This window comes from Nannobrachium achirus, assembly GCF_963921795.1.
Source record: "Nannobrachium achirus genome assembly, chromosome: 2".
Classification (NCBI taxonomy): Eukaryota; Metazoa; Chordata; class Actinopteri; order Myctophiformes; family Myctophidae; genus Nannobrachium; species Nannobrachium achirus.
Window position 1 is genome coordinate 77,754,771 of NC_137811.1, and position 23,997 is coordinate 77,778,767.

The window sequence follows — 23,997 nt, forward strand, 5'->3', positions numbered from 1 at the left end:
AAAACAATGTTTCACATTAAGTCAATCATCTGGGGACCCCCCAAAATAATTAGGGGGGCCGTGTGTGATGTGATGACGTCATCAAACAATAAAGTCGACTTCAACTCAACTTTTTACTGAGTCGAGTCGACTTGCAAAAATCACAAGTCGTTAATGCCCTAACTCACATGTGAGAAAGCTTGCTAATGCTAATGGCATGTCCCTTTAAGTTAACACAGTCTTTACAGTGCTGCAGAGACCAGTATGATGGCATGTCCCTTTAAGTTAACACAGTCTTTACAGTGCTACAGAGGCCAGTATGATGGCATGTCCCTTTAAGTTAACACAGTCTTTACAGTGCTACAGAGACCAGTATGATGGCATGTCCCTTTAAGTTAACACAGTCTTTACAGTGCTACAGAGGCCAGTATGATGGCATGTCCCTTTAAGTTAACACAGTCTTTACAGTGCTACAGAGGCCAGTATGATGGCATGTCCCTTTAAGTTAACACAGTCTTTACAGTGCTACAGAGGCCAGTATGATGGCATGTCCCTTTAAGTTAACAGCAGTCTTTACAGTGCTGCAGAGACCAGTATGATGGCATGTCCCTTTAAGTTAACACAGTCTTTACAGTGCTACAGAGACCAGTATGATGGCATGTCCCTTTAAGTTAACACAGTCTTTACAGTGCTGCAGAGACCAGTATGATGGCATGTCCCTTTAAGTTAACACAGTCTTTACTGCTGCAGAGACCAGTATGATGGCATGTCCCTTTAAGTTAACACAGTCTTTACAGTGCTACAGAGACCAGTATGATGGCATGTCCCTTTAAGTTAACACAGTCTTTACTGCTGCAGAGACCAGTATGATGGCATGTCCCTTTAAGTTAACACAGTCTTTACAGTGCTGCAGAGACCAGTATGATGGCATGTCCCTTTAAGTTAACACAGTCTTTACTGCTGCAGAGACCAGTATGATGGCATGTCCCTTTAAGTTAACACAGTCTTTACAGTGCTGCAGAGACCAGTATGATGGCATGTCCCTTTAAGTTAACACAGTCTTTACAGTGCTACAGAGACCAGTATGATGGCATGTCCCTTTAAGTTAACACAGTCTTTACAGTGCTGCAGAGACCAGTATGATGGCATGTCCCTTTAAGTTAACAGCAGTCTTTACTGCTGCAGAGACCAGTATGATGGCATGTCCCTTTAAGTTAACACAGTCTTTACAGTGCTGCAGAGACCAGTATGATGGCATGTCCCTTTAAGTTAACAGCAGTCTTTACTGCTGCAGAGGCCAGTATGATGGCATGTCCCTTTAAGTTAACAGCAGTCTTTACTGCTGCAGAGGCCAGTATGATGGCATGTCCCTTTAAGTTAACACAGTCTTTACAGTGCTACAGAGACCAGTATGATGGCATGTCCCTTTAAGTTAACAGCAGTCTTTACAGTGCTGCAGAGACCAGTATGATGGCATGTCCCTTTAAGTTAACACAGTCTTTACAGTGCTGCAGAGACCAGTATGATGGCATGTCCCTTTAAGTTAACACAGTCTTTACAGTGCTACAGAGACCAGTATGATGGCATGTCCCTTTAAGTTAACAGCAGTCTTTACAGTGCTACAGAGACCAGTATGATGGCATGTCCCTTTAAGTTAACACAGTCTTTACAGTGCTACAGAGACCAGTATGATGGCATGTCCCTTTAAGTTAACACAGTCTTTACAGTGCTACAGAGACCAGTATGATGGCATGTCCCTTTAAGTTAACACAGTCTTTACAGTGCTACAGAGGCCAGTATGATGGCATGTCCCTTTAAGTTAACACAGTCTTTACAGTGCTACAGAGACCAGTATGATGGCATGTCCCTTTAAGTTAACAGCAGTCTTTACAGTGCTGCAGAGACCAGTATGATGGCATGTCCCTTTAAGTTAACACAGTCTTTACAGTGCTGCAGAGACCAGTATGATGGCATGTCCCTTTAAGTTAACACAGTCTTTACAGTGCTACAGAGACCAGTATGATGGCATGTCCCTTTAAGTTAACAGCAGTCTTTACAGTGCTACAGAGACCAGTATGATGGCATGTCCCTTTAAGTTAACAGCAGTCTTTACTGCTGCAGAGGCCAGTATGATGGCATGTCCCTTTAAGTTAACACAGTCTTTACAGTGCTACAGAGACCAGTATGATGGCATGTCCCTTTAAGTTAACACAGTCTTTACTGCTACAGAGACCAGTATGATGGCATGTCCCTTTAAGTTAACACAGTCTTTACTGCTGCAGAGACCAGTATGATGGCATGTCCCTTTAAGTTAACACAGTCTTTACAGTGCTGCAGAGACCAGTATGATGGCATGTCCCTTTAAGTTAACACAGTCTTTACTGCTACAGAGGCCAGTATGATGGCATGTCCCTTTAAGTTAACACAGTCTTTACTGCTGCAGAGGCCAGTATGATGGCATGTCCCTTTAAGTTAACACAGTCTTTACAGTGCTACAGAGACCAGTATGATGGCATGTCCCTTTAAGTTAACACAGTCTTTACAGTGCTGCAGAGACCAGTATGATGGCATGTCCCTTTAAGTTAACACAGTCTTTACTGCTGCAGAGACCAGTATGATGGCATGTCCCTTTAAGTTAACACAGTCTTTACAGTGCTACAGAGACCAGTATGATGGCATGTCCCTTTAAGTTAACACAGTCTTTACTGCTGCAGAGACCAGTATGATGGCATGTCCCTTTAAGTTAACACAGTCTTTACAGTGCTACAGAGACCAGTATGATGGCATGTCCCTTTAAGTTAACACAGTCTTTACTGCTGCAGAGACCAGTATGATGGCATGTCCCTTTAAGTTAACACAGTCTTTACAGTGCTACAGAGACCAGTATGATGGCATGTCCCTTTAAGTTAACACAGTCTTTACAGTGCTGCAGAGACCAGTATGATGGCATGTCCCTTTAAGTTAACACAGTCTTTACAGTGCTGCAGAGACCAGTATGATGGCATGTCCCTTTAAGTTAACACAGTCTTTACAGCTACAGAGACCAGTATGATGGCATGTCCCTTTAAGTTAACACAGTCTTTACTGCTGCAGAGACCAGTATGATGGCATGTCCCTTTAAGTTAACACAGTCTTTACAGTGCTGCAGAGACCAGTATGATGGCATGTCCCTTTAAGTTAACACAGTCTTTACAGTGCTACAGAGACCAGTATGATGGCATGTCCCTTTAAGTTAACACAGTCTTTACTGCTGCAGAGACCAGTATGATGGCATGTCCCTTTAAGTTAACACAGTCTTTACAGCTACAGAGACCAGTATGATGGCATGTCCCTTTAAGTTAACAGCAGTCTTTACTGCTACAGAGACCAGTATGATGGCATGTCCCTTTAAGTTAACACAGTCTTTACTGCTACAGAGACCAGTATGATGGCATGTCCCTTTAAGTTAACACAGTCTTTACTGCTGCAGAGACCAGTATGATGGCATGTCCCTTTAAGTTAACACAGTCTTTACAGTGCTACAGAGGCCAGTATGATGGCATGTCCCTTTAAGTTAACACAGTCTTTACTGCTACAGAGACCAGTATGATGGCATGTCCCTTTAAGTTAACACAGTCTTTACTGCTACAGAGACCAGTATGATGGATTGATGGCATGTCCCTTTAAGTTAACACAGTCTTTACTGCTACAGAGACCAGTATGATGGCATGTCCCTTTAAGTTAACACAGTCTTTACTGCTGCAGAGACCAGTATGATGGCATGTCCCTTTAAGTTAACACAGTCTTTACTGCTACAGAGACCAGTATGATGGCATGTCCCTTTAAGTTAACAGCAGTCTTTACAGTGCTGCAGAGACCAGTATGATGGCATGTCCCTTTAAGTTAACACAGTCTTTACTGCTACAGAGACCAGTATGATGGATTGATGGCATGTCCCTTTAAGTTAACACAGTCTTTACAGTGCTACAGAGACCAGTATGATGGCATGTCCCTTTAAGTTAACACAGTCTTTACAGTGCTACAGAGACCAGTATGATGGCATGTCCCTTTAAGTTAACACAGTCTTTACAGTGCTGCAGAGACCAGTATGATGGCATGTCCCTTTAAGTTAACACAGTCTTTACAGTGCTGCAGAGACCAGTATGATGGCATGTCCCTTTAAGTTAACACAGTCTTTACAGCTACAGAGACCAGTATGATGGCATGTCCCTTTAAGTTAACACAGTCTTTACTGCTGCAGAGACCAGTATGATGGCATGTCCCTTTAAGTTAACACAGTCTTTACAGTGCTGCAGAGACCAGTATGATGGCATGTCCCTTTAAGTTAACACAGTCTTTACAGTGCTACAGAGACCAGTATGATGGCATGTCCCTTTAAGTTAACACAGTCTTTACTGCTGCAGAGACCAGTATGATGGCATGTCCCTTTAAGTTAACACAGTCTTTACAGCTACAGAGACCAGTATGATGGCATGTCCCTTTAAGTTAACAGCAGTCTTTACTGCTACAGAGACCAGTATGATGGCATGTCCCTTTAAGTTAACACAGTCTTTACTGCTACAGAGACCAGTATGATGGCATGTCCCTTTAAGTTAACACAGTCTTTACTGCTGCAGAGACCAGTATGATGGCATGTCCCTTTAAGTTAACACAGTCTTTACAGTGCTACAGAGGCCAGTATGATGGCATGTCCCTTTAAGTTAACACAGTCTTTACTGCTACAGAGACCAGTATGATGGCATGTCCCTTTAAGTTAACACAGTCTTTACTGCTACAGAGACCAGTATGATGGATTGATGGCATGTCCCTTTAAGTTAACACAGTCTTTACTGCTACAGAGACCAGTATGATGGCATGTCCCTTTAAGTTAACACAGTCTTTACTGCTGCAGAGACCAGTATGATGGCATGTCCCTTTAAGTTAACACAGTCTTTACTGCTACAGAGACCAGTATGATGGCATGTCCCTTTAAGTTAACAGCAGTCTTTACAGTGCTGCAGAGACCAGTATGATGGCATGTCCCTTTAAGTTAACACAGTCTTTACTGCTACAGAGACCAGTATGATGGATTGATGGCATGTCCCTTTAAGTTAACACAGTCTTTACAGTGCTACAGAGGCCAGTATGATGGCATGTCCCTTTAAGTTAACACAGTCTTTACAGTGCTACAGAGACCAGTATGATGGCATGTCCCTTTAAGTTAACACAGTCTTTACAGTGCTGCAGAGACCAGTATGATGGCATGTCCCTTTAAGTTAACACAGTCTTTACTGCTGCAGAGGCCAGTATGATGGCATGTCCCTTTAAGTTAACACAGTCTTTACAGTGCTACAGAGGCCAGTATGATGGCATGTCCCTTTAAGTTAACACAGTCTTTACTGCTACAGAGACCAGTATGATGGCATGTCCCTTTAAGTTAACACAGTCTTTACTGCTGCAGAGACCAGTATGATGGCATGTCCCTTTAAGTTAACACAGTCTTTACAGTGCTGCAGAGACCAGTATGATGGCATGTCCCTTTAAGTTAACACAGTCTTTACAGTGCTACAGAGGCCAGTATGATGGCATGTCCCTTTAAGTTAACAGCAGTCTTTACAGTGCTGCAGAGACCAGTATGATGGCATGTCCCTTTAAGTTAACAGCAGTCTTTACAGTCCTACAGAGGCCAGTATGATGGCATGTCCCTTTAAGTTAACAGCAGTCTTTACAGTGCTGCAGAGACCAGTATGATGGCATGTCCCTTTAAGTTAACACAGTCTTTACAGTGCTGCAGAGACCAGTATGATGGCATGTCCCTTTAAGTTAACAGCAGTCTTTACAGTGCTACAGAGACCAGTATGATGGCATGTCCCTTTAAGTTAACACAGTCTTTACTGCTGCAGAGACCAGTATGATGGCATGTCCCTTTAAGTTAACACAGTCTTTACAGTGCTACAGAGACCAGTATGATGGCATGTCCCTTTAAGTTAACACAGTCTTTACAGTGCTGCAGAGACCAGTATGATGGCATGTCCCTTTAAGTTAACACAGTCTTTACTGCTGCAGAGACCAGTATGATGGCATGTCCCTTTAAGTTAACACAGTCTTTACAGTGCTACAGAGACCAGTATGATGGCATGTCCCTTTAAGTTAACACAGTCTTTACTGCTGCAGAGACCAGTATGATGGCATGTCCCTTTAAGTTAACACAGTCTTTACAGTGCTACAGAGACCAGTATGATGGCATGTCCCTTTAAGTTAACACAGTCTTTACAGTGCTGCAGAGACCAGTATGATGGCATGTCCCTTTAAGTTAACACAGTCTTTACAGTGCTACAGAGACCAGTATGATGGCATGTCCCTTTAAGTTAACACAGTCTTTACAGTGCTGCAGAGACCAGTATGATGGCATGTCCCTTTAAGTTAACAGCAGTCTTTACAGTGCTACAGAGACCAGTATGATGGCATGTCCCTTTAAGTTAACACAGTCTTTACAGTGCTGCAGAGACCAGTATGATGGCATGTCCCTTTAAGTTAACACAGTCTTTACTGCTGCAGAGACCAGTATGATGGCATGTCCCTTTAAGTTAACACAGTCTTTACAGTGCTACAGAGACCAGTATGATGGCATGTCCCTTTAAGTTAACACAGTCTTTACAGTGCTGCAGAGGCCAGTATGATGGCATGTCCCTTTAAGTTAACACAGTCTTTACAGTGCTACAGAGGCCAGTATGATGGCATGTCCCTTTAAGTTAACACAGTCTTTACAGTGCTACAGAGGCCAGTATGATGGCATGTCCCTTTAAGTTAACACAGTCTTTACAGTGCTACAGAGGCCAGTATGATGGCATGTCCCTTTAAGTTAACACAGTCTTTACTGCTGCAGAGGCCAGTATGATGGCATGTCCCTTTAAGTTAACACAGTCTTTACAGTGCTGCAGAGGCCAGTATGATGGCATGTCCCTTTAAGCTGCAGAGGCCAGTATGTCCAGAATAGACCAGCCTTGGTTACCAGAGGGTCGGGGGGAAACATCCAGCTCTAGGAGTCACAGAATGACCCCACACACACACTGCCACTACTAATGAAGAACACACACACACACACACACACACACACACACACACACACACACTGCTACTACTAATGAAGAACACACTGTTCATACGCATGCTGGCCCTGTGGACATTTACATGTAAATACACACACACACACACGCACGCACGCACGCACGCACGCACGCACGCACGCACGCGCAGTTGTGTTTCTATACTTGCGAGGTATAGAAGATTTCATACTTTTTTTTTTTTTACATAATTATTATCCCACGATTTTGTAACCCATTTTCACCCAGTGCCAGTTGCCTATGTAATCCTGGGCTCTGCTCTCCCTCTGCCAACCTGGGGAGACAACGGACTGACCTCATGCTTCCTTCTATGCATGCGTAGTCCAAGTTTCTTCTTTTCATACTTTAACTATTGAAAAATAGCAGATATACAAGCTCACAGCGCGGCGCCGAGTGCCACACTGCGTGCTAGTAGATCTGCTATTTTTGAAATTGTGCTACAGTATTTTTGAAAAATGTTGAATGTTTTTGCAAATATTTGAATATATATGTATTTTTTATACATGTATATATAAATGCAATACATGTAATTCACTCTTTGTCAAGGCCCACCCCATGTCGCTCTGTTACTAGGTGGGACAACAAAGCCAAGGAAGAAATCGCTATGACCGCGCCGCGCCGTACCGCATCGTGGCCGTACCGCGGATCACCGCACAATGCAGTGTCTAGCAGGAGACGTCTATGCAAGACTACTAATCCACATAGCGATTTATTTTATCATTTCAACAAATATTCACTGTGTATTCACTCTATTTTGTTCCAAAATGTTCCTATTTATCATGACAAAGCAAAAAATAAAATAAAAATATAAATAAATATCAATTTAAAACTACACTCTCGCCATTAATATTAATGGAAGAATGTGGACTTTGTCCCACTGCATAACTCCGCCTCCGGTAGCAAAAGAGAATGATTTTTCTGGTTGGCCAGTCAGGGACCAATCAGAAGGCTGACAACTTGACATGAAAAGGTTTGAGAACCACTGACATGGAAATGCATTTTTCAAAAACCTTAGAAGGATTTATAAGACATGTATATATTAATCGGGTCAAAAATATTTTTTTCAAAAATAGCAGATCTACAAGCTAATTTAGCTATTTTCTAATTTGAATCCTGAAAAGTTAAAGTTTTGGACAGGAGCTTTCCACCCGACACAGATGAGATTAGAGGTTTTTTTCAGAAACTAGGCTTTAGAACAGGGTATTCAACTAGATCTGGCAGGGGGCCACAGTTGTAAAATCACTTAAAGCTGGGGCCGGGGGCCACCATACAATTTATTTTGTTAAAGAAAAACAAAACAAAACATGATTAACCACTTAACCCATTCAATCCTTTAGGCTAGGACTTGATGTGTGACTTGATGTGTGTGCAGAGAATCCTTATTGGCTGAGCCTCCAAGATGCCATCTCCCTCCTTTTGTAGGCTAGCGAATTACTTCTGACTTATGAGTGGTTTTGGTCCTTCACACCAAAGACATCATTCTCCATCTCATCCATTAGTTTTTACATTTCATTCATACAAACATAGAAACACTCCAGAACTCACTACTCCTCTCACAAAGACCCTTCCGTGCCAGGGACCTGCAGTGCACACAGTGCACACAGAACATTCTAAGCATGTGCACTAAAAAGGTCTGGCACAGAAATAGTCCTCTAAAATATTAAAATGAATGTATGAAGCACTCATTACCTGGTCCATTCTGGTCCAGACTCTTATAGCAGTGATGCTACTAACCCTGCATCCTGAGTCCCTGACCCTTATGTTTAATAAAGGACTAATTAAACTAAGCATCCCTGCATCCTGAGTCCCCGACCCTTATGTTTAATAAAGGACTAATTAAACTAAGCATCCCTGCATCCCCAGGATGCATACAACACTATAGGGGAGCACACACTGGACGCGGGCGGCTGCGCAGCGTCGCATCGCGCTATCGACGCACTTGAGATGCCACGTGGTTACCCCAACTGGATGCGGCGCGCTGCCACACAGCACATCCATTTCCCCCGGTGGGGAGAACCATGGGAGAACATGTTCACCGCGCGGCAACGCTGGAAAAATAGAACAGCAGCATATCGGCGTGGCAGACGAGGCGGCAGACCCGCGTCTGACGCCGCCGGTGTGGGGTAGTTCATTGAAAATAACGGGGCTGTATGTTTTTACGCGCCGCTTCCGCGTCCAGTGTGTGTTCCCCTTATCCTTCCTGCTATCAGTCATTTCACTGCACCAGCTGAGCTGCATGTGGTGGAGTCTTCACAGCTGTTTTAAAATGTATTTCTCAGGTGTAAATGAGGTCTCATGTGAGAAGCAGCCAAACACTCCAAACCATATTTGTCTGGTTTTATTTGCACTGGTGGACATTTGGCTCACAAGTATAGCAATAAAGGTGTACAGTACACTAGTGACCGACCGATAGACTTTTTTGTGATCCGATACGATACCGATTCAAGAGAGGGGAGCCGTCACCGATATCGATACGATACCGATATATACATATCAGAGATTGCGTTAGACCGGAAATTGCCGGATTTGACCGATTTATAATGACAAAGACCGGAAAATATAAACTTCGTCGGACATAAGGACCGATTGAAAATGACACGGCAGTTCACCGCAAATCTCTCTCTCTCTCTCTCTTTCTCGATGTCTCTCTCTCTCTCTCTCTCTCTCTCCCTCATCACTCTCATATGCACGTCTGGTTGCACAAACACACACGGGTTAAGTTACACTTTTTCCTGTTAATAATAACCTGTGTGAAATAAGCTGCATTGAGAAGTAAACGGGAGACACTTTATTGTGAAGGTAAGACAGGAAATGATAGTTGTTGCTGGGTAGGCCTAGTTGTCGGTTTGTTATGTTGTCGCTAAGCTCTCTATGAGCTGCCTTGGTTGGAATATGAGCGCGCAGTTTAAGTTGTAGTACATGAATGGACAGTCAAAAATAAGTTGTATTATCAGAACTGTTTAGCCTAAACATTAATTTGCGAACGGGCGCTTGGGGGAGAGAGAAGACAGCAGTCCATTTCAGCGTCATCTTGCAATGCGCACTGTGAACCCATGGGAATTATGGAAGACACGCAGGGCAACTACAACCCATATAAAACAAACTTTATACAATCGATTGAAGTTCTTTATGAGGAGATGTTATGGAAACTGTACAAGATCACCACCAAAGCCTTTACAACCTTCCCAAAGTTGCATAATGCATGGACGCACTATCGTGACCAGACTGACTCGACCATACAAGTGAGTAGTCTATAATTGATTCCTTTCTGGCCAGATTAATCTATCAACCTATGAAACATTTGTGCAGACCCCACTTTCAGACTATTTCTCATAATTCTGTACATTATTATGTGTTGAAAACATGATGCAACACAAACAACTTGTTATGAAACCATGCAGTATGTGTGCAAACACAGCCTGCGTGAGTAGTCCAATATAATTAATTTCCTTATGCAAGATGAAGCTGTATGTTTATTTGTACAGCCTACTACTCCTTTACATTCAATTAGTTCAGTCCCAACTATAGGCCTACAGCAGGACTTAAACTGTTGTTATTGGCTATGTTTTTGCACCTGCTTGTCATCCATGCATTAAACGTATTATGTCCGGTATTTTTATCAGATGTCCGATAAATTTTAATCATGCCGGTCACGGTGACCGGCTGTTAAAAATCCTAGCGCGACCTCTGATACATATATATAAAACAGGCCTTTTAGTCTTTATTAAAGAGCCACAGACCTCCAATCTGCTGTGCTTTAACTGGACTGGAGTCTCATTTCTCTCCTAAAGCCCTTGAATATGTTGGAATATGATTAAGGATTACTGTGATTATCACATTTCACATCGCACAAACCATACTTGTAACTTTCACTAGCCCCTAAAAAAAGTTATATCGGTTATATCGGTCGCATATCGGTTATATCGGTCATATCGGTCGCATATCGGTTATATCGGTCATATCGGTCGCATATCGGTTATATCGGTCGTATCGGTCACATATCGGTGCATATGGTCTAGGGATGTGAAATAAAATCGAAAATCGACGCGTCGATCGACTCATGCTCACCGCGACTCAAAAAGTACGAGTCGAAAAATCGAAAAATATATATATTTTTTTATTTTTCTAAAGTTTTCCCCCCAAAAATGACTGTTTTAATCGTTGTTCAAAAAGGTTATAAGCGTTAATGTTTTCCAAATGTGAGAGGACCGGGTGTGTGTCTGTTTCGGAGACTGTTGTGCATGCATGCGGCGCTAGTCAGGTCCGCGGACTACTGGTTGAGAAACACTGCTGGACCGGGCGGGATGATGCGCCCGTCATAGCAGTGCGACTCTATGGACTGGATGCGTTTTGTTTACCTCCTGCCTCTGCATGCATGCTTGACACGAGACCTCGCTTGTGGCAGCGTCGCCGTTGTGTGCGATGATCACAAACCACACTACTCGTCGTTAACGTTAATGCGACACACCGGGGATATATGAGAGCGAGCGGTCAGCGCTCCCGCACGTTCCATGGACTTATTGTCACTCCGCTTCTAGTCTCTAGAGAACAGACTCCATGCTAACAAGGAAGAGCAATTATTTATTATCATTATTATTAGGGCTTTGATGCAAGTTCTGATGGGTGCAGCATACGTTGTGTTGTTTAAAGTAATGCACCGTTGTGCTGCTCTCCTCTCAGCTGCTGCTTAGCGGGAAAAAAAAGTGAAAAAAGTCGATCGACGCGTCGATTTTCGGCCACACCGCGTCGATTCGCAAATAATGCGTTGATTAACATCCCTAATATGGTCGCATATCGGTGCATACCGATATGGCCAAAAAGGTCATATCGGTGGCCGATATATCGGTGACCGATTCCGATATATCGGTCAGTCACTACAGTGTACACACACAGTTTACAGTTTACAGTTTAGGCATTTAGCAGACGCTTTTAATCCAAAGCGACTTACAATAAGCAGATAACATCACAATAATAAACAAGATAATATGTCAGAACATCAACAATATAACAAATGCAAATGGATATTTATCTAGAAAAAACACAGTATAATCAAAGTTCTAAAAACCTAAAGACAAAAAACTAATGCTAACTAGCTTCATGTATGGTCACTGACTTTTCTGTAGTGCTATGGGTTTAGGGAACACACACACACACACACACACACACACACACACACACACACACACACACACACACACACACACACACACACATAGGCTCACAAACATTTGCATACCCTCACGTGCACAAGTGCATCCATATGCGTGGTGCCACACTGTAGCACACACACACACACACACACACACACACACACACACACACACACACACACACACACACACACACACACACACACACACACACACACACACACTGTACGTCCACATGCATGCGTCCACATTTACCCTACATGTACGTGCACACGCTTGTACCCACATGCCACATGTACTAACTCACTGACGTGCGCGCCCACCACAGGCACACACACACACACACACACACATCCATACAATCTAAAGGCACGTGTACAGTGACATGCATGCGCGCACACACTCATGCACGCGTGTGCACACACACACACACACACACACACACACACACACACACACACACACACACACACACACACACACACACACACACACACACACACACACACACACACACACACACACACTGTACGTCCACATGCATGCGTCCACATTTACCCTACATGTACGTGCACACGCTTGTACCCACATGCCACATGTACTAACTCACTGACGTGCGCGCCCACCACAGGCACACACACACACACACACACACATCCATACAATCTAAAGGCACGTGTACAGTGACATGCATGCGCGCACACACTCATGCACGCGTGTGCACACACACACACACACACACACACACACACACACACACACACACACACACACACACACACACACACACACACACACACACACACACACACACACACACACACACACACACACACACACAGTAAAGCAGTGTGTGTAAGGTGGCCTCTATTCAAATCCTGTCCTTGTGTAAACAGACCATGACAAACCGTCCTGCTAGTTCCGTGTTGGGATGTTTAAACATGTTTATTGTCCACACAATATATCAGTGGTTCTCAACCTGTGGGTCAGGACCCCCAGGGGGGTCCCCAGATGATTTTGGGGGGGTCCTCAGATGATTAACTTAATGTGAAACATTGTTTGCTCTCTCAACAGTAAACAAACCTACGTAAAGTTTAAGTGTATAGAGGGTATCTGCACATTTCTAAAGTGACAATTTAAGGACTTTTTAATACCTCTAAAATGACACATTAGACAAAATTGTCAAATATTAGAGACAGGAATTGTGAAAATAGCCAATCTACATGCTCACAACGCCTCATGTAGATCTGCTATTTTCACAATAGCACCTTGTTATACAAAATGTAATTCCTCAACTCTTAGTGCTCTTATAGGACCACCCCAAATCATTTGTAACTAGAAATTATGCATAATTATATGCTATTTGTAGATAAGTAATCATTTACAAGCTATCTATATACCTTGTAAAACATTCCTAATATATCTATAAATCATTAGTAGATGTTATCAAGAGCCCTAATGTAAAGTGAAGACTAGGTCACTAGTTACTATGAAAACCTCCACCGGCTGTCTGTCAGTCCCTCAGTCAGTCTGTCCGTCACGTCACACTATTGGTCCTACTCTTATCTCCGGCACCGTTGCCCTATCCATACCCAAACTTTGCACACACACTCCTTGGCTGTCTGTTAATGTGGCCTAGTTTGTTCATGGTTAACATATGCTTTGTAAAACATTCCTTAAATATCTATAAATCATCAGTAGATGTTATCAAGAGCCCTAATGTAAAGTGAAGACTATTCATTATTTACCAGTAAGACTCCCTAATCGGGAGATAATCGACCGTCACATCGCATACACAAACTTTAGAAGGCAGTCGTAGCCAATCAGGAGGGAATATGGGAAATGGGACAGATCCATGTTGATGACATGACTGTATACATACTGTGTAACGCTTTGCGGGATTTTAGGCCCAAATCTGTAGGAGCAGTGTTCAAAAATGTGTTTTGCAAGAATCGGCCTCATGGTGGCGCTATAAGAGGGCCATGTGAGAAATGAGGGATGGAGGTTGTGGTTTGGCAGTCAACTGTCTGTTAATGTGGCCTCCATGTTTGTTCATATGTGTCCCAATCTCCCCAGGAGCCAGTCATTGCAATTTTTTTCATTTTCATTTTTTCATTTCATTTGAAAGCTGGGGATCATAGCTACAAAATGATATATTGGTTGTGGAGATTGACCCAACAGTTTTGAAGATATGGCTTATAGAATGATGCCATGCTGAAATAGTACTTTTGAGATATTCAAGTTTTAAATAAATTTCTAACCTGCAATGACCTGACTCCGCCACATGGGGAGCAATCTTCAATTCAATCTTCAATTCAAAGAAGCTTTATTGGCATGAGAACACAAACGTTTACACAGTGGTGGAAAAAGTACCAACATTTTATAATAAAGTAAAGTATCAATTCTGCAATGTAGAATCACTCTGTTACAAGTAAAAGTCCAGAATAAAAAATGTACTTGAGTAAAAGTACAAAAGTATTGGTATCCAAATGTACTTAAAGTACCAAAAGTAAAAGTACAAAATGTTTGAAAATAGCAGATCTACAAGCTCACAACGCGTCGCACCGCAATGCGTTGTGAGCTTGTAGATCGTCTATTTTCAAATAGCCTTGGTATAACATAGGGCTAAAGTGGTTTATGTATGTTTTAAACATTAGTTATTGCTCTCTAAAAAGATAATGCCACAACAGCATCTCAAGCATTATTGGGCTAAATGTAAAGACGCTACAGTGCGCCAACCGTGAAGCAGTTTAACCAATTTGCTACATACGTCTACACAAACGGTCAGATTACAAAGATAAATTGCTTAGTGAAGGCTCACAGATGTCACCATAGGGTACGCTCCAGCAGAATGTCCCGTAATGATCGTATTATTTAATGAGGAGCATTTTAATCCGATCGGTCGTCGTTTCCTTAAAAAGGTATTAATGTATCTAAGTGCAGTACACCTCGCAACCGATGGGGTCGCATGGCTGAAAAACAACAGAAAATGGCATCTGATCGGATTAAAATGCAGTTTATTAAACAATACGAAAGATACGGGTAATTCTGCTTGAGCGTACCATACTGTGACATCTGTGAGACTTCAGTAAGCACGTTATCTTTGAAATATGAAGGTTTTTGTAGACGTACGTAGCAAATAGGATTAACTGCTCAACACGAGGTTGAAGTGAATTCATTACGTGTGCAACAGGGCTAACTGTGCTAAATGTAGCATAATCAGTGTTGTGTAACTTCAGTCAGAAGGATTATTTGACCTGATAATAAAACACAATCTACAGGCTTAACCGCCTCGCGTTGTGAGCTTGTAGAAGAGAGCAACAATAGAGTTGGGTCACGTTTTATTTGTTTATAGCCTGCAGCTAGCGCTGCAGCTAGCGCTAGCTAACGCTAGCTAGCGTTAGCCGTTAGCCACTCATAGCCAGTCAACCAGAATAGTCTACTCTAAAGTCAACTTTCCGACGGCGAGTGAACGATTGCATTCCATCCATGTTTTCTTGGCTGTCAATTTATTGTCCAAAAAAACAAACACCCTGAACGTTAGAATTAGATAGTTTAGGACGACACTGATCTATTCAATGCTAAGCTAACTCAGTGACAAAGGAAGCTTCCGCACCGGAGCTTCACAGAAGACAAACGCATACGTCACAGACGCCTCCAGGCAGGAACGGATCATTTCACCAGCGTAGAAGAAGAAACAGCGGAAGAACGGCGGAAGAATAATAAATAATAATACACAAAATCATACATTACGTGGTTAATAATTGTTCATTTGGAACACACGTGGCATTAAATTAATGGGATAAATACTGTGGGTTGCAACGCTAAGTAATGGAGTCCCGATATTACCGCATTTGGCTACAAACGGCTAACAAAGGCTGGCTAGTTAGCATTTTAGCTAATATAAACTGGGAGGACTAACAGAATTATGTACCGATCTCTCACATTAATTAAAAAAAGTCTTATTTACATGCAGAGTTAAGCTCTGGCGTTTAAGTGAAATGTAGCCTAGATATTATGAGATGCTGTTGTGGCATTAAAAAAAAAAGAGCAAAAAAAAAAAAAAAAATCATTTTGGCTACAGGGAATAATGACAGTCCCCGAGATGACTAGCTGCTGGGGGTGCTGGGACACATATTTAACAGACATTCGTAAATAATGAATAGTCTTCACTTTACATTAGGGCTCTTGATAACATCTACTGATGATTTATAGATATTTGTCTCCACCAGCCGAAGGCATGGGGGAGAGTATGTTTTCCCCTTCGTCCGTCCGTGCGTCCGTCCGTGCGTCCGTCCGTCCGTCCGTGCGTCCGTCCGTGCGTCCATGCGTGCGTGCGTGCGTCCTCGCAGTTTGTGTGCACCAAATCTCAGTCGCCGTTTGCCCGGTCAATGCCAAAGTGAGCACACACATTCCCTGGATGCCAATCTAGAACCTCTGCCCTAAATTTTTCAAATGGGCCTTTTCTAGCGCCACCTAGTGGCCGATGTTTGCAAAACACATTTCTGTGCACTACTCTTACAGGTTTTGTCCAAAAATCCTACAAATCGGTAGGAAGTATCTCGACAGTCATGTGATCGACACGGATCTGTCCAATTTTGCATATTCCATCCTGATTGGCTAAGATTGGCTTCCAAAATTTGTAGGATTGAGCCGTTTTGAACAAAATGCCTCAAATCCCAAACGCAAAGTGCAATTATCATGAAATTGCGCACACACATTCCCACTAGGTCGAGGAAGAAATGCCACTTCAAATTTTTTAAATCAGCCTCATGGTGGCGCTATAACAGGCCGATTTGTGGTTTTACCTATAACTCCACCGATCAGTTTCAAACTTTGTAAGCGCACTACCCAAAGGGCTAAGGATAAACCTTTGCCCTGCATTTCTCATATCAGCCTTTTATAGCGCCACCTTTGGGCCGACTTATGTAAAACACATTTTTGAATATTACTCCTTCAGATTTTATCCAAAAATCACGCGAATCGGTACACAGTATCTTTATAGTCATGTGATCAAGTCCGATCCGTCTGATATTTCATATTCCATCCTGATTGGCTAATATTGGCTTCCAAAGTTTGCAGGATTGCTCCGTTTTTGAACAAAATGCCTCAAATCATCAACGCAGCTTACGATTACCGTGAAATTTGGCACACATATTCCCAAATGCTACCTTTTTCACATTGGCCTGTTATAGCGCCACCAGCAGGTAGACTTTAGCAAAACACATTTTTGGAACACAATGCTTCAAATCATGCATGCAGCGTCCGATTGCCATGAAAGATCTAAGGTGAAGAACATATGCCACCCTTTTTACATTGGCATATTATACAGTAGCACCACCAGGATGCACGGCCTGGTGGAGACCTGTGCTCGGAAGAGCACTGCTTCTAGTTAAGGAATGTTTTACAAAGCATATGTTAACCATGAACAAACAAGGAGGCCACATTAACAGACAGCCAAGGAGTGTGTGTGCAAAGGTTGGCATGGATGGGGCAACAGTGCCGGAGATTAGAGTAGGACCAAAAGTGTGACGTGACGTGACATGACGTGACGTGATGTGACGTGATGGACAGACTGGCGGAGGGACTGACTGAGGGACTGACAGACAGCCGGTGGAGGTTTTCATAGTAACTTGCGACCTAGTATTCACTTTACATTAGGGCACTTGATAACATCTACTAATGATTTATAGATATATTAGGAATGTTTTACAAGGTATATAGATAGCTTGTAAATGATTAGTTACTTATCTAAAAATAGCATATAAATGATGCATCATTTTAGTTACAAATGATTTATTAATCATTTACAAATGTATATAAATGGTTTATTCATGATTAGTTTACTACTTACTAATACCTTACTAATAACATGTAAATGATGTTTAAAACAGTTATACATGTTTAGGTAAACATTTACAAATGTCAATAAACAGTTTATTTATGTTTATTACTCATCTATAAACTGCTTATAAATGTTTATAAATGATTTATAACAGGTCATTATTGTAAAGTGTTACCGATTCTTTTAACAATATATTTATAGTTTTTTTCTTTTTTTCACAGATATCACACATCAGTGCATGTACTGTAAACCTCAGCAGGGTTTCCTGCAGGAAAAGGCTTGGCTAGGGGGGGATGTGGGCGTGTGCTGCACGCGCAAAAACACAGAAAAAAACAAATAATTATTTCATTTGATTAAATTAAGTCCCTTAATTTTGATTAATTCCTATTTTTGCCCTCAACATAGGAGGAGAAGTTGCTTAACACTTTCTAAGCCGAAATAGAATGGGGGTTGGTAGATTAGCCGTGAAATTTCTATTATTGTATTGTGATCGAGACATAATATTATGTTTATAAACATGAGCCCGCAGCCCCTCCATCTTGAACAGCGCCGTTGTTTTTTCTTTTCTTTTTTTTCCCCAGGTCAGTAACTCACCGTGATTTTCTCGATCTCCGTTGGGATAGAATGGGTGTTTTGGCCGATCATCGATCTCCCCGTGCGTTTCGCGTGCGCGATCCGTTCACGTAAATGTCCCCGCAAATAGTCCATGTGTGACTCAAGAGCAGAACTGAAAATTTTCGCTAGCATAGCCCCTAGCATGGCTGCTGTAGAAGCACCAGGGTACAGACAGTAACCGAATGGGATAATGTGCCTTGGAAAAGGAAAGGCCAATGACATCACTTCTGCTTCATGTCAGCCCAGCCATGAGCTATCGATGCACGAGTGGTGAGTAGGGAAGGTTAGACGATCGCCGATTTTCGGATGAAAATCATTTATTTCGGTAAATACGGGAAAGTACGGGAAAAGACGATTGGCTGCCCCTCCCCCCCTAGGAAGTTCGATATAGTACGGTTTTAACATTAAGGGGCTCCCCGTGGCTCGGAAAGGGTTAAACAAACAAATGCAAAAGTATAGTTTATATAGAATTTTGCATAATTTTCACCAGACTCTTGGCCAGGTGCTACAGGTTTGAGGCCGGGTGGCCAATAAAGTGCTGCAGGAAACCCTGCTCAGAATCCACTCTTTATTTGTTGTCACCTGAACTGAAGACTGATGTAAATGTCATTGTGTTGCAGGAGTGGGACGGCGCCACTAGGGGGCGATGTCTGACAGCAGTGGCACCAACAGCTGGACTCTGCTCACCCCAGAGGTTGGTCTTGGATCAGTTTGTTTGTGTTCCTGATTGTGTGTGGAAAGAGTCTGTTTTGCAGTGTGTTGCTGGTAGCTTTGAGACTAAAGGCGCTTTTCCACTGCAAGGTGGAACCAGAACTTTCAGGAACCATAACCTATTTTTTTGGTTCTGGTTTTGTTTCCATTGCGAACGGCCCGGTTCCATACAAGGTTCCTGGAACCTCCTGGAACCTTTTTTCGGTCCTGCTCCTGAGGTAGAACTAAACTTGAGTTCTGGGAACCTATGGGCGGGGCTAGCAGCGCTCCTGCTCTTGATTGGTTGAGCCGCTTGAGCGGAGACTACGCCGAGGAGAACTGGGAGAAATCTCTCACGACAACACAACCCCGTCATTTTTAAAATCCTATTCCGACAGACAGAAACACTGAAACACTATGGACGCGACGCCAGAAGACAGAAGAAAATATCCAGAAGGAGTTAAAAGCATCCGTTCTAAATGACGGAGTTTCAAACAAATTCTGTCGCCGTCGTCTTTCTGAAACGGGCGTCGAGTGCATAAGCAAACAGACACGGTGCCAAGCAAAAATAAAGAAAATGTACGTCGATAGACAGACCACAAACTACAGTGGAGATACGCATTTCATTTCATTACGTGTGTGTGTGTGTGTGCGTGTGTGTGTGTGTGAGAGAGAGGGAGACGCTTTTTTTCCTCCCTAGAGTAAAGGCAGCGTACCGACCAAACGCTCAGTAGCCTACAGTATAGCAGCTTGTTTGAACGTTCTATTGTTTCATTTGTTTTTATATTCAGAAAGTAACTAATAATATACGTATTTACATACAGCTGTTATTAAGTGTGCCTGCCATGCAATGCAATGGCAAAACACTTATTGTAATTTTAGATTTTAGATTCCCGAATGTGCTGCTGTTCAAATGACCAGCTGTTTTGTCTCAGCCAAATCAGGCTGACCAGTGGAGCTTCCCGGTTGGGTCTGGTTATATGGAAACAGAAGCAGAACTTGGTTCTGGAACTTCACAGGTTCTTGAAAGTTCTTGGTTCTGGAAAGTTCTGGTTCTGGTTCTGGCTTGGCCCTGCAGTGGAAATGCGCCTTAATTATAGTTACAATATGTATGGATTATGGTTACTAGAGTGTTATTAAAGTGAATTTTAATATTTACAGTCTACAGCAGGGGTCTGCAACGTTTTCAGGCCAAGGACCCCTTAGTTGAGAGAGAGGTGAAGCAGGGACCCCTTAGTTGAGAGAGAGATGAAGCAGGGACCCCTTAGTTGAGAGAGAGGTGAAGCAGGGACCCCTTAGTTGAGAGAGAGGTGAAGCAGGGACCCCTTAGTTGAGAGAGAGAGATGAAGCAGTGACCCCTTAGTTGAGAGAGAGATGAAGCAGGGACCCCTTAGTTGAGAGAGAGATGAAGCAGGGACCCCTTAGTTGAGAGAGAGATGAAGCAGGGACCCCTTAGTTGAGAGAGAGATGAAGCAGGGACCCCTTAGTTGAGAGAGAGATGAAGCAGGGACCCCTTAGTTGAGAGAGAGATGAAGCAGGGACCCCTTAGTTGAGAGAGAGATGAAGCAGGGACCCCTTAGTTGAGAGAGAGATGAAGCAAGGACCCCTTAGTTGAGAGAGAGATGAAGCAGGGACCCCTTAGTTGAGAGAGAGATGAAGCAGGGACCCCTTAGTTGAGAGAGAGATGAAGCAGGGACCCCCACAACCTGTTCATAGATTCCATATAGTTTCATCGTTTGACAGCACAATCATCAGTGTATTTTGGATTCATGTCAATTTGTGTTTTCAGATATTTAACCACTTGAACCGTCAATAGAACTTGAACTTTTACCCAGTACTTAGTCGGCTCTTTTTCCCCTCTACACCAAACCTCTTTGCCGAATATAGCCGATCTACAAGCTCACAACGCCTCGCAGCGCTTGTAGATCTGCTATTTTTGGCTAAAGTTCTCAGGATATGGATACTAGGGTTCAAATCGTTATTATAAAAAAAGGAGAAAAAAGGTTTCTATCACACAAAGATTTGGAGGACCCCCTGTAGTAACTCTGAGGACACCCTAGGGGTCCCGGACCCCCTGTTGAAGCTCTACAGTTTGTTCATGTTCCTGATTGTGTGTGGAAAGAGTCTGTTTTGCAGTGTGTTGCTGGTAGCTTAAAGAGTCTGTTTTGCAGTGTGTTGCTGGTAGCTTAAAGAGTCTGTTTTGCAGTGTGTTGCTGGTAGCTTAAAGAGTCTGTTTTGCAGTGTGTTGCTGGTAGCTTAAAGAGTCTGTTTTGCAGTGTGTTGCTGGTAGCTTAACACATGGGAAGCCAAGGTTTATAACATTTAAGGCTGTTGCTGGAGCCACCATTGACTTACGCTTTGTTTTGACGTGCCTCGCAAGCTTCGTGCGTGTGCACGTGCGTGTCCAGAGAAGATGGAGGAGGTAATCCATTTGTTTACAAACGCTCGCGAAAAAAATCGCGGTAAAATCGCGGTAAAATCGCGGTAAATGTCGCCGTGAAAACAATCAGCTCTCTGCTTCCATGTGGCAGTTTTCATGCCATTCTGAGCTAAAGCCATTCTTATGTTTCAAAGTAGAATGTAAAGCATTATAATTCCTTCCGTCATGTCTTCCCCAGAGGGGCTGCCAACACTGACTGGGTGACGTAATGATCTCAGCCAGTTCAAAGGGCAGCTGCAGGCTCAAAAAGTTAACTGTTTCGTGCCTCGTTCAGGGACGATATAACATCCTGTGGCACAGTGACATCTAGTGGCCATGTCTCGTCCCTGAACGAGTTTGGCTCCCCAAGTGTTAAAGAGTCTGTTTTGCAGTGTGTTGCTGGTAGCTTTGAGACTTATGGGAGATGAGAGCTTTCTGCCCAACAACAATGATATACTAGGTTTAAAGGCTAGGCTGCTTGGAGCAATGCTTCTCCTGTGGCCCCTGGGGACCCTTGATGGGCCACATGTGTCCCTTAATGCCACACTAGGCCCCTGGTGTGACCATTCTCATGTGTCCCTTAGTGCCACACTGGGCCCCTGGTGTGACCATTCTCATGTGTCCACCTTAATGCCACACTGGGCCCCTGGTGTGACCATTCTCATGTGTCCCTTGGTGCCACACTGGGCCCCTGGTGTGACCATTCTCATGTGTCCCTTGGTGCCACACTGGGCCCCTGGTGTGACCATTCTCATGTGTCCCTTGGTGCCACACTGGGCCCCTGGTGTGACCATTCTCATGTGTCCCTTGGTGCCACACTGGGCCCCTGGTGTGACCATTCTCATGTGTCCCCCTTGGTGCCACACTGGGCCCCTGGTGTGACCATTCTCATGTGTCCCTTGGTGCCACACTGGGCCCCTGGTGTGACCATTCTCATGTGTCCCTTGGTGCCACACTGGGCCCCTGGTGTGACCATTCTCATGTGTCCCCCTTGGTGCCACACTGGGCCCCTGGTGTGACCATTCTCATGTGTCCCTTGGTGCCACACTGGGCCCCTGGTGTGACCATTCTCATGTGTCCCTTGGTGCCACACTGGGCCCTGGTGTGACCATTCTCATGTGTCCCTTGGTGCCACACTGGGCCCCTGGTGTGACCATTCTCATGTGTCCCTTGGTGCCACACTGGGCCCCTGGTGTGACCATTCTCATGTGTCCCTTGGTGCCACACTGGGCCCCTGGTGTGACCATTCTCATGTGTCCCTTGGTGCCACACTAGGCCCCTGGTGTGACCATTCTCATGTGTCCACCTTAACGCCACACTGGGCCCCTGGTGTGACCATTCTCATGTGTCCCTTGGTGCCACACTGGGCCCCTGGTGTGACCATTCTCATGTGTCCCTTGGTGCCACACTGGGCCCCTGGTGTGACCATTCTCATGTGTCCCTTGGTGCCACACTGGGCCCTGGTGTGACCATTCTCATGTGTCCCCCTTGGTGCCACACTGGCCCCTGGTGTGACCATTCTCATGTGTCCCCCTTGGTGCCACACTGGGCCCTGGTGTGACCATTCTCATGTGTCCCTTGGTGCCACACTGGGCCCCTGGTGTGACCATTCTCATGTGTCCCTTGGTGCCACACTGGGCCCCCCTGGTGTGACCATTCTCATGTGTCCCTTGGTGCCACACTGGCCCCTGGTGTGACCATTCTCATGTGTCCCCCTTGGTGCCACACTGGGCCCTGGTGTGACCATTCTCATGTGTCCCTTAATGCCACACTGGGCCCCTGGTGTGACCATTCTCATGTGTCCCTTGGTGCCACACTGGGCCCCTGGTGTGACCATTCTCATGTGTCCCTTGGTGCCACACTGGGCCCTGGTGTGACCATTCTCATGTGTCCCCCTTGGTGCCACACTGGGCCCCTGGTGTGACCATTCTCATGTGTCCCTTGGTGCCACACTGGGCCCCTGGTGTGACCATTCTCATGTGTCCCTTGGTGCCACACTGGGCCCCTGGTGTGACCATTCTCATGTGTCCCTTGGTGCCACACTGGGCCCCTGGTGTGACCATTCTCATGTGTCCCCCTTGGTGCCACACTGGGCCCCTGGTGTGACCATTCTCATGTGTCCCTTGGTGCCACACTGGGCCCCTGGTGTGACCATTCTCATGTGTCCCTTGGTGCCACACTGGGCCCCTGGTGTGA

At 44.1% G+C, this 23,997-nt stretch overlaps 1 protein-coding gene across 1 annotated transcript in view; it reads left to right on the forward strand.

Moving 5' to 3' along the window:
- Window positions 1-23,997, forward strand: part of LOC308300656 (uncharacterized protein) — a gene marked incomplete at its 3' end in the record, with an annotated part of 66,605 nt that overhangs the window by 9,986 nt on the left and 32,622 nt on the right. Inside the window, exon 2 of the mRNA XM_080744536.1 lies at window positions 19,313-19,386. Within this exon, the coding sequence (XP_080600662.1) occupies window positions 19,339-19,386 (48 nt within the window). The 5' untranslated portion in view covers window positions 19,313-19,338. The remainder of the gene's footprint in view (window positions 1-19,312; window positions 19,387-23,997) is intronic.